Genomic DNA, 12,340 nt, shown 5'->3' on the forward strand with positions numbered 1-12,340 from the left:
CCCCCTACTGTCTGTCTGTCTGTCTGTCTGTCTGTCTGTCTCTCTCTCTCTTTCTCTCTCTCTCAAAACTGCACTATTCACAATAGCCAATAGACAGAAACAACCCAATTGCCTATCAACCCATGTACAAATGCAGCAAATACAATAGTTCCCTGCAATGAAATTTATTCAGCCCTAAAATTCATAAAGGAAATTCTACTGCATACTATAACATAGAACACATATTATAACATGGATTATTTATATATATATATATATATATATATATATATATATATATATATTTTTTTTTTTAAGAGTCAGGGTCTTACTAAGTTTTCCTGGCTCCCATTCCCTTGAAAGGAAAGTGATCTTCCTGCCTCAATCTCTCAAGAAGCTGAGTGTGTGTGTGTCTGTGTGTATGTGTGTAGACATATAGGCAGGCACATGTCACTATAACCAGCTCAAACATGAGTGAATCACATATTGAACTAAATGAAATAAGGAAGTCACTGAAAGATTAATACTGTATGATGCCACTTAAACCAAGTACTTAGAGAAATGCATAGAAACCCGAAAGAGAACAATGGTTCTGGGGGAGTACTATTTTATTTATGTACTTTTTATAAAAATTACAGCATCTGGGGAGTACTATTTTATTTATGCACTATTTATTGAGTACAGCATCTGGGGAGTACTATTTTATTTATGTACTATTTAATGAGTGCAGCTCCCATTTTGTGAGATGAGGAACATAAACAACACAATGACACGGATGTGATGACATGAATGTCCCTCATGCTGCTGAACTTCAAACGGGTACTTGGCAAACTCAGTGTTACACATTTTTTACTATGAAAATAATGTCAGACTGCTCAAAACACTGCAGATTAGCTAAATACTCACCTTAGAACAAACTTTGTATTTTCTGTTTTGCCAGCTCCCGATTCTCCAGACACAATGATAGACTGGCTCATCTTGAGCACCTTCATGTCTCGAAAAGCCTTATCAGCTGCAGGCAAGGCAACAAAGTAATATAGCAAGCTAAATTATTGGCAAGAGTTCACTCTAGGGGCCTTTACTCCTAAAGAAGTTATGAATGTGTGTTCAAAGATAAAGTCATCCAAAAGGTTTCTGTATTTACTTGCAAGGTTCCTAACAGCTAAGTAATAAAAAAATCTAAACATCTCAAGATTGTGCTAGATTGTCTCCACACTGAGTTTTGGCTCAGCTCAAATACCAGAGTAGAGCTGCAGAGAGACAGGAAATGCTCCCTGCACATAGATAATGAGGTCTCCAGTGAAAAGCAAGAAGGAATGAGCTTCCAATTAGAAATTTGGCAACTGTACCCATTGTGAGAGAGAAAAACAACTGAAAAATAAATCTAGGGAATGATATTTTCAGCTCCATCCACTGACCTGAATATTTTATAGATGCATTTCCATTCACAGCTGAGTGAGGAAACCCAGACCCAGAGAGAACATCACACGGTTTCTCTCATTTGTGGGTGTTAGCCTTGAATCTCCAGATGTGTGTGTGTGTCTCATTTGCAATAACCACAGCAGTCAAAAAATTAGTAGGGAATCATCAGGATGTGGGGCTTTCAGGGGAGGGAAAATATGATGCAGTAACATAAAGGGGAATGATGGAACAAGGATGGTTAAATGGGGGTAAGGAATGGGAGGGAACATCAAAGCGGGAATAGGGGAGACGGGTAGGGAGTGGGAGGGCAGGGTAAAGGAGAGAATATGGGGAGAGATAACGCACTAAAGACCTTCTAAAAGCAGTCATGAAAATCTACTACTGCAGAAGCTTCCTAGAATATAAACATACACATATAAGAAGAGCTTAAATGGAGTTACCCTCTAATGGGGCAACAATGCCCTATTAGATACTATAGGCTAACAAATTAAAAGCCCGATGTCAGAATATGTTACCTCATTGTTGGCCCTTGAAGTCCCAAAGACTCCAAATATTGCCTGAAAATTCTTATTACTCCAGAACTTGACAGTAAGACCCTTATCACATACCTGAGTCAGAAAATATGAAGAAATCGAGCTGGTACTGCCTTGGATGAAAGCTTCATCCCTATTGGCTAACATCCCTAGTTCTGGGAGGTGCTATGCATGCTACCCGAGGAGAAAAGGAATCCAGATGTGAACACTGCAAACATCAACGACAATGTGCCTGGCAAGACAGGCCCACTGGTGCAGCAGTGGCATGGAAGTCATAAAAGTAACAAACCATTTTCTGCTTGGACTCAAGGCTCTCAGCACCAGATGAAACCCATTGCTGGTGCAATCAGCAGGGCCAAGAACCTGTGGCTATACAGATCATAGGACCTAGCGAGTAATCTACTCCTGTTACTCTGCTAATAAGAGATAATATTTTTAAAAAAGATATAATATACCAACCCCTAACTACTTCTCATTATATCCACAGATTACTGCAGCTCTCAAGCTTCATCAGAAAAGGTTCTTTTTTTTAAAAAAACCTATATATTTTTATTTTATGTGTATTGATGTTTTGACTGAATATATGTTAAGTGTGCCACATATGCATGTGCCTACAGAGACCAGAAGAGGGCATCAGATCCCTCTAGAACAATAGTTTACAGGTGTTTGTGAGCTACCATGTGGGTGCTTGGAGCCAAACAAGGGTCAGCAAGGCTCTTAACCGCTGGTCTATCTCCCCAGCTCAAGAAGTTTCTTTTGGCATTTGATGGTGATTAACACAGATTGCCACAATTGGTCAAGGTTCAGAGAGTAATTGATTGTGGAAGTCTCAGCCCTAAGTAGACCAACTATATCACAAGCCCATCCTCCCAAGGCTCAGGGATCACTGCAGAAGAGGGGGCAGAAAGGGTGCAATAGCAAAGGCAGCAGCAGATGACTATAAGGTCATAACAGCGTTGGATACAAGAGGAGAGTTGCACATATGAACCCACAGAAATTGTGGAGCACACACAAGACCTGTGCAAGCTCGGCCCAGACAGAATCCCAATGTGGAGGGGGAGAGGTGGGCACGAAGTTCCATCACTAGCTGAGGAGCTGCTGGTAATTCATGGCTGCCAGAAGAGGGAGAGCTGACTTCTTGAAAGGTATGGCCCTTGTAGGTCTAACATGCTCCAGAAGGTGGCCACACGCCTAAGAGTGGAGGGCCAGCACTAATGGCGCTCAGTGTAGCTTTACAAAGAAAAAAAATGAAGACACAAGTAGGGTGGGGATGGAATTGGGGAACTGATCTGGGAGGAGAGGAGTGAGGGTGGTGAATCTGAACAAAACACAAAGTACAAAATCTCAGAACTAATAAAAATATTTAAAAACTAAACCTATGCAATTTTGCTCTCTGTTAAATTTAAAAATTGTACAGAATGTGTTAACATTTCTAAGATAGGCAAAATTAAATTGCTTTAAGTCTCCCTAACTTAGTATTATTTATATAGAATCTTTAGCTATCTTCCTTACACTACAAGAAATGAAGCTGTAATGGCTTAATTGTTTAGATTACACAAACTAAGCACAATGAATTCTGTTGATGTGACTAAACAGAAAATGAAGTCAAAAATTAGTTCCCCCAGAGATCTTCACATTGAGCAAAATTAGTTACTCTCTGAAGGATAAATATCACATTTTCCCTCATGTGACTTGAAAGCAAAAGGGAGACTAACTTGGAAAGAGGAGGGATCAGCAAGAAAGGAGAGAGGGACAACAAGGGATAAAGAAGAGGAGACCATGAGAAAAATATATGGTATAATTTCCTTTGAAAATGTCACCATGAACTGATTTTTACACAGTGAACATTAAAAAAAAAATAGTTCCAAAGCAAGTTGGCTCAAGAAGACAACTTCTGCTACTCATACAAACAAAAATAGCTTTACAAATGGATTTTACTCTAAGAATAATCTACAAACAGTGTTGCGTGGGTATTTCCACCAGTCCACTGTGATTGAAGCATCTGCCTGCAGAGAAATGCTGCTGGCAGGCAGAAGGACATTTGGGAAGGAGGATCCAGTACGAGGCCCTTGGGTAACTAGAGACATACTCTGAGGAATTCCCCTAAGCTTGCTTAAAAGGAGCCTGCAAGCTTCTCTGGGGTCGCCATTTGCTTATTTGCTGTTTGACCTCTTGCATTCCTGTGAAAATAAATAAATGCTCCTGTTGATTGCATACATGTCTGGTGGTCTTTTGTGGGACTTCACGTGGACCCTAACACTGGTTATATCTGACAAAGGCTTTGCCAACATATCCTGAATTTGTCAGGATACAGGTAGACTGTAAGCTCTAATTTCTGATCATCCACTCCACCCCTCTGCACCTCCAAACCAGGGTCTTCAGGATGAGAGGCTGAGAAAGTCAAGGCAGACACTATTGTTTTCCCACTTAGGCTCCTCAGTCATTTGAAATTCTGCAATTTTATATAAAAAGCTATGGAGTAGCCGGGCGGTGGTGGCGCACGCCTTTAATCCCAGCACTCGGGAGGCAGAGGCAGGCGGATCTCTGTGAGTTCGAGGCTAGCCTGGTCTACAAGAGCTAGTTCCAGAACAGGAACCAAAAGCTACAGAGAAACCCTGTCTCGAAAATAAAAAAAAAAAAAAAAAGCTATGGAGCAAGATAATGCAAAGAAGAAGCCTGCTGTATCAGCTCTTCATGATAGCACACACCTTTCCCAGCACTCAGGAGGCAGAAGTAGGTGGATCTCTGAGTTCAAGGCCAGCCTGGTCTACAGAGTGAGTTCCAGGACAGCTAAGGCTGTTTCACAGAAAAACATTTGTCTCAAAAAAGATAACAAAAAAAAACAACAAACAAACAAAAATCCCTAGTTCCAGTCTGGCTCAGGTAACATATTTACAAGTGATGCCTAAGCTAAGACAGAAGGAGGCCTTGTCTCAGAGCTGTAAAGGAGACCACCTTGGAGATGCACTTGATCATAAGGATTGAAATATACCATTAGAACCAGGCCTGATGACACACCAGCAATCCCAGAACTCAGAAGGGAGAGGCAGGGAGATCAGGATTCCAAAGCTAGCCTGGTCTCTCTCTCTCTCTCTCTCTCTCTCTCTCTCTCTCTCTCTCTCTCTCTCTCTCTCTCTCTCTCTCTCTCTCTCTCTCTACCTCTATCTCTATCTCTATCTCTATCTCTTCCTCTCAAAAAAAAAGTACTATTAAGTTGTCTTCTATTATGCCTACTTTCAATGGGGCAGACACGCCTCAGAGGCCACAGGCATTTGATAAATAATGCATGGCTGGCCCATGAGTTGCCTGCAAAAATATTAGATCCTCCCTGAGTAGGATACATGCTCAAAAAATACTAACACCCAAAAGGCATACAGGTCTTGCAAAATATGTATTCAATGCATGGTATCTTTTATTAAATAATAAACTAACTAGGAGAACAGCATTTGCAACCTGGCACCTGAAGGACTGGCCAGGCATGTGACCAGTATCTGTGACCTGACCCATGAAGGACTACCCAGGGGTGTGCCAGGAATCTGACAGCCTGGGAAGAAACACTGCCACCAACGCTAGGGAGAGTACACTCAGACTTTATCCCCACCCAGTTCTCTCCCCTGTGTATCTGTCCTTCTTCTCTGTTTAGCAGCCACTCTACCCAGACAGCTCTGCTCTCTTATCTTTCCCATCTCTTTCCATCTCCCTCTCTCCTCCCCTTCTCTTCTTTTGTTTTCCTTTAACCATCCCTTTCCCTCTTTTGTTTTCCTTCCGACTGTCTTTCCCACACACCATGTGCTAGCCTAACGTGTGGGTCTCCACGTCTCAGCCACTTTAGGCTAGAACTCTTTTAGGTTATTTGACAGCTGTATTCCCCTCTCTCTTTTCATTCTACCTGTAAGCCTGCAAGCATTTCTGCTACAATCAAGATTAAGGCAAGAGTTTCCACTTTCTCCACTCTTATCAATATAGTGCTTCAAGTCTTGGTTATAGAAATAACATAAGAGAAAGAAACAAAAGAAACACAAATAGAAACATTAGTCAGCATTAACAAATGATATGACAGTATAGGAAACCCTAGAGCATGCCGCAGAAAACTCCTGGGGCACTTTCAGAAATGTGACAGGACATAAAATAAACATACAAAACTCAGTAACCTTTTCATACACCAATAACAAGCATGTTGAGAAATAAATCAAGGAAATAATTCCCTGTGTAGTTGCCTTGAAGAATAAAATAAAATGCCTAGGACAAACAGGACAAACCTAACTAAGGCAGTGAAAACTTTCAAACCTGAGAAGAAGACATTGAAAAGGATACCAGAAGAGTGGAAAGACCTCCCATGCTCACAGATGGTAACAATCATATGATGAATATGGCTATACTACCAAAATCAATCAACAGATTTAAAGTAATATTTATAAAATGACGTTCTTCACATAAGTAAAAAAGAAATCTTAAAATTCATATAGGAATACAAAACATCCCAGATAAATAAAGCAATCTTAGGCAAGAACAATAGTTGAGACCATCATATTTGATTTCAAGTTGTATTACAGACTAATAATAATAATAATAACAACAACAAAAGACAGCATAGTACAGGCACATAGATCAATAGAATAGAATGCAGAACCCAGATACAAACCACCTAATTTTTTTTATAAAGGTGCCAAAAATATACCCTGGAGAAAAAGACAGTCTCTCATTCACATGTAGAAGAATGAAGCCCAATCCTTATTTCTCACCCCATTAAAACATCAGGTCTAAATATATGAAAACTCTTAGTGTGAGACCTGAAAGTCTGAAGCTGTTAGAGGAAAAGGCCAACCAAACACAAGATATGGCACAGGCAGAGGCTTTCTGAGTGGTCCCAAAGCGGTCTCCAGTCACTTCCAGTCACTCGGGAAGTAATGCCAACAACTGGCAAATATGATCCCATGAGCTCAGTGAGCTTCTTCTACATGTCAAAGGAAACACTGATTAGGTGAAGAGACAGCCTACACAGCGGGATGAGATCTTTTCCAGCTAGATATCTAAATAATAGATAGACTATACAAAGATCTGAAGGAAGGGGGCAGAAAGAACGTAAGGGCCAGGAAAAAAGATGGGGAGAAAAGTGGAATGCGGACTGCCGGGCATGAAGGACATGGCTGTCCCAATCCTGAACCCATACCAGTTATGATTAACTGCACAACACGGAGCTGTTAAAAACACCCTCTCATGGAAGGGAAAGAGCTCACAGAGCTCCACCTCTTCCTAAGGATTTACACACAGTCAATGGTTGCTGGGGAGACAGAGACATTTTTTTCTAGTAATATAGCCATGATAAGGTGCCCACGCTCCTATAAACAAAACTAATTAAATCCATTGGGTCACACACAAAAAAGGGTGAGATTGGAACAGGAAGAAGATTAGTGGGAGTGGTAATGGGTGAGTATCATCAAAATACATTATGCACACATATATGAAAACGTCATAATGAAAAAAATTAAGTACACTTAATATATGCAAACAAAAAGGAAACACTTAAACACTGCTGGTGGGAATGTCAACTAATACAGCCTCTATGGAAATCAGTATAACAGTTCCTCAAAAAAATAAAAAATAAACAAGTAAAGCTATTACCATAGCTCAGGAAAGTACTTGCCATGCAAGCCCAGCAACCTGAGTTTGATCCCTAGAACACATGTAAAAGTAGAAGAGAAACAAATTGACCTCCACACACGACCCACTGCAAGTTACCCTCTGACCTCCACACATGCACCTTGCCACATGCAACCTTGCATGTGCAAACGTGTGCGTGTACACATACACACACACACACACACACACACACAGACAGACAGACAGACAGACAGACAGACAGTTTTTTAAAAATAAAAACAACAGTAGATTTACCAATCCTGGGTGTTTACCCAAGAGACTCCAAGTCAAGAGATCACAGAGTTACTTGCACACCAGTGTTTACCACAGCACAATTCACAACACCGAAGTTCTTTTACTAACCTAGGTGTCCTACAGCATAGAATAGATAAGGAAACTGTGCTATAGAACATTTTCCAGCCATAAAGAAAAACAAAATTATATCATTTGCAGGAAAACAGATTTAACTGGAGATCATCAAAGTAAGCAAAACTGAGGCAGTCTCGTGTTTCTCTCCTATGCAGTTTCTATGTTACATAGATACGTAAAATCACATAGGCAGATATTATATCAAAGTAGAGGTGAAGCTCTCTAGGGAACAAAGTGGACTAACCAAAGGAGGAAGGTAGAGAAGGGACGAGTGCAGGGTGTGAGGGAGGATGGAGGAGGGGTGCAGATATTCAACAAACACATCCTGATATAGTACAGTAACATTACAATGAATCTCAAAACAACTTAAAAATCAAGTAAATTTGTATGGTATGAGAAAAGATAAGAATTAAAAATATAACTTACCAATTGCAAAGACATGAGGTGGCATCGTCCCAAGAGATTTTCCTTGATATGACTTTATTGTATCTGAAGAATATATTTTAGGAATATCAAAGTATGGGTTCACTGCAATCAGAATGTTGGCGACATATGTCTAAGTAGGAAAAGCAGAAAAAGGAAATTTCCATGTATTACTTTCCTTCAAAACTAAACAAGGCAAACAGGAGAAATATTCAATGGACAGAAACCTTCAATTCTCATAGAAACAAGACTTCGCAATCTACATTTCTAGCCCTAAGTTAAATATTTTCTGATTTTACAGAGTCCACTATTTCTCGAGTTCCAAAGAAATACTTAATTCCAAATAAATGTCCTTATGCTGTCATTCAACAGTCATTTCAAAGTCAATTTTAAAAAAAAAAAATTATACCTTACCACGTCCCTATGACTCATTAAAAAAAAAAAATACCTTCCCATCATTCTCCCGGGTGATGGCTTCAGCACATACTGACTCCACCTAGAGTCCACAAGCTGGGTCCCACAGCTCGTCTCAGGCCACAGGTATCCTCAGACTATTCACCACAACACTAAAGCATTTAAACGATCTTCTAGCTCAGTCTGAGCCTCCCTGTCAATGAATGCTTGGGAGTGAAACAGCTCTGATGTGACCACGTGGACATGGGAGTTCTGCAGAACACCACACGCTCACCACTGGCGGGTAACTGTTCCATGAGCAACTTCGACTTCCTTTTAAAATTGAAATTTAATTTGGTATTTAAAGGCCATAATAAGGTACTAACAGAATTTATAAAACTTCTACTTGGGGAGATAGAGCGTTGTAGCTTAGTAACACTGGCAAACCCGAGGCATACACGGCCCTACTTCTCTCCTTTCTTTCCAACTGTGGGAGAGAAGTGCTGTAAAAATCCTGTGCTCTCAAACTGCTAAATGCACACAAAGTCCCCAAAGATGCTTCCTGGAGAAAAGTGGTGATGAGGACAGAAGGGACTGGAGAGGTGGCTCAGCACTGTCTGCTCGAACAAAGGAGCCAGGTTTGGCTCCCAGAAGCCTCTCCACAGGCACTAGTCACATACAGGCTGCACATACATACAATCAGGAAAAACACACAGACACATAAAATAAAAAGAAATAAATCCCTAAAAATGAGGACAGAAAGTTTGATCAGAGATTTCCGTAACATGAAAATGTTAAATGAGGCTCAACTATTGTTTTAATCAAATCTAGCTACCAAAAAAGCTTAAATTATTACTCTAAATTGCTTCCTTCCCATAATGATGCATCTATATAAATATCAATTGATACATTTATTTAGATTTTATAATAATAACAGACTCATTTATGGGTTGCCCACCATCTCATGATTTTATAACTAAAAGGCCTAACTGGCTAGGAGAAGAGGACATGCCACTCCTGACTTCAGGCTACCTGACAACTCTGGTCCTAACGCTCTTCTCAGAAGAGGCAGTCCCCAGTTATATCCAAATTGATTTTCACTGATTTACAAGTTAAACCGTTTCAACAGGCTTTAAAATTTTGCTGCTTCAATACCTAAAACAACACTCAGTGAACGTTAGAGTCTGTTCAATCACAAGTTATAAACGGAATAAACTTCACCTCTGAAAACACTTCTACCCAAGAATACCTATATTCACACCTGAACTGACTCTTTAGTCAGTTGAACGTATGGGGTAAAATGGAAGGAAGTGGAGTCTTAGCATGCACAGCCAGGAGACAAGCAGATTCTTTGGAGAAGACCACGCTAGTTCTATTTCCAAGCTGTCACTACTTGGACAGATGGCAAAGACTAGATGTAATTTAGTCAGAATTAAGTAAGTACAATTAGGCAAATTGATAGTGATATAAAAGATTAAGACTGTCATTTGATCTTGTAAGTGTCAAAGAAGCCATGTGCATCCTTCGTTCAAAAATAATGAAGCCCATCTTTATAACAGGATACCAGAGTGTGGTAATCCATCTCCAGCCAACAAAAGAATCTACGACCAGGTCAGAACATTATAAAATCTCATCTGTGCCCAATGAATAATGATAATTAAAACACAGTAGCTAAATAGCCATCTGAATTATCTGAGACTAACTACTTACAACAAAAGCATTGTCTTTCTTTGTGTTTAATGGTCTGTACATTTAAGAACCAGAATGTAAGGAATAATGAAATCCTAGTTATTTAGGCTCCATGATCAGCATTCTTGTCTATCTGATACTACTTCAGCTATTGCCTTCTATTTAACTTACTTAATTTTCCTCATTTAGCTTTCTTTTTAACTTCAGTACATATATGTCGCCTTAAATTCTCTGCACAGTATGAAAAGTGAAATTAAACAGATGTGTAAACATATACCAAAAATAAACTCTAAAATAGTTTTAACCACTCAAATTGAACCTTTGTAAGTCCAATAATTGGTTCTCTGAATTCATTATCTTATTCTGTAAATTTTATTAAGTACCCACTGTGTACCAGGTTCATGGGAGCTCTGTTTGGAGAGCGTGCATTAGAACTCTCATGTACACTCAGACCACGCAGGGAAAAAGTAAATGTTCCATGTGAGACAATTACCCACAAAAACTAAAGTCATTGGTCAAATACTTACATAGATTCTGTCTTTACTGTACCGAACTTTAACATTATGGAGGAGTGTGGCTTCATTTAAGTACATCAGTGAACCTAAGAGAAAATTTTAGAGAGTTGAAATAAAGGTTAAAAATAAAGCTCATTATACATAATCACTCTGATTCCCATTTAAAATTCACTTGTTAGGGTAGATTTAATATCGTGTTTTTTAGAACACAGGTACACATAAACCCCATGGGCTAGTACAAAACAAATCCATCTGGGGTACGTTGCATTGGTAGAACATTTGCCTAAAATAAATCTTGTTCATTACATCTGTAAGAATTATAGACGATACATTCCAGCTAGGAAAGTTACATATAGTGAGTACCAGTGATATATTCTGCTGAGGTCAAGTTTAAATGTCAACTATCAATCAAGTGGAAAGAACTACTGTATCCATTTAGGACCCTACAAAGTGAGCTACTAATCCAGTTCAATGCTAGAAGCTTACCGATAAAAGAGAAACCATACAGATTTAGAATAATAAGATTAATAGAATAATAAGGGTCATTTGGATATCATGATGACTGATAAAAGGAGAGTCAGGCCTAAGAGATATCATGCATTCAGCATATTTATGAGTTAAGTTCAAAATCAGAACACCTTGTTCTCTGTTCTGTTGCAGCGATCCATCCCAAGTTCTTCCCTACCTAGTCCCTATGCACTCCCATCTCCCATGCTTCATTTCCACGACGAGCCAGAGCAGAACGTATGCTCATTGGCTTGCTGTTGCGACCATAATTCTATCAGTTATCCAAACTGAAAACAGTAGTCAACATCAGAGCTATCTCTTCTTGTCCTCCCACTTGAAGTCAGTTTCTAAATCTCCGCATCACATAAAGAAAGATACCACCCACAGCCAGATTCATGGTAAGTATCCTACTATTAACACAACCTGAATCCCTGACTTGTCTCTCCCTCCTTGTCTATAGCCCCACTGCTGTGCAGGATGGCTGTGAAGGTCGAGTGACTTCTATTTGTCCATGGCTTTCATCTCTATTCTTCCTAGTCCAGACTGTGGAGTGCATTAAGTAGACTAGAGCACTAACTAAATCTCTCTCCACCTCAGAGAACACTGCTGGGGCTCAACTACAAACATTCACCTTAAACTCGATTGAAAGCTGTTATTAAACATGCATTCAAATGGTCATTTTTATGATTTTCTATAACCTGTTCTAATATCTAACTTGTATACAACATTTTTATGATTTTCTATAACCTGTTTTAATACCTAACTTGTACATAGATAGCTATTTATCAAACCCACAATCTATTCATACACTGTGTCTGCCTACAACATCCTCTCTATCTATCTATCTATCTATCTATCTATCTATCTATC

At 39.5% G+C, this 12,340-nt stretch overlaps 1 protein-coding gene across 7 annotated transcripts in view; it reads right to left on the bottom strand.

Annotated features, from left to right (window-relative positions):
* The window catches only part of Myo6 (myosin VI), a 136,479-nt gene that overhangs the window by 64,514 nt on the left and 59,625 nt on the right, over window positions 1–12,340 (bottom strand). For all 7 annotated transcript variants that reach the window (XM_026779463.1, XM_026779462.1, XM_005347569.3 and 4 more), the window contains exons 4-6: window positions 10,976–11,049; window positions 8,370–8,499; window positions 886–991 (exon numbers count right to left, since the gene is read on the bottom strand). In XM_026779463.1, coding sequence (XP_026635264.1) covers window positions 886–991; window positions 8,370–8,499; window positions 10,976–11,049 — 310 coding nt within the window. The remainder of the gene's footprint in view (window positions 1–885; window positions 992–8,369; window positions 8,500–10,975; window positions 11,050–12,340) is intronic.

The sequence above is a fragment of the Microtus ochrogaster genome, chromosome 5, assembly GCF_000317375.1.
Source record: "Microtus ochrogaster isolate Prairie Vole_2 chromosome 5, MicOch1.0, whole genome shotgun sequence".
NCBI classification, from domain to species: domain Eukaryota; kingdom Metazoa; phylum Chordata; class Mammalia; order Rodentia; family Cricetidae; genus Microtus; species Microtus ochrogaster.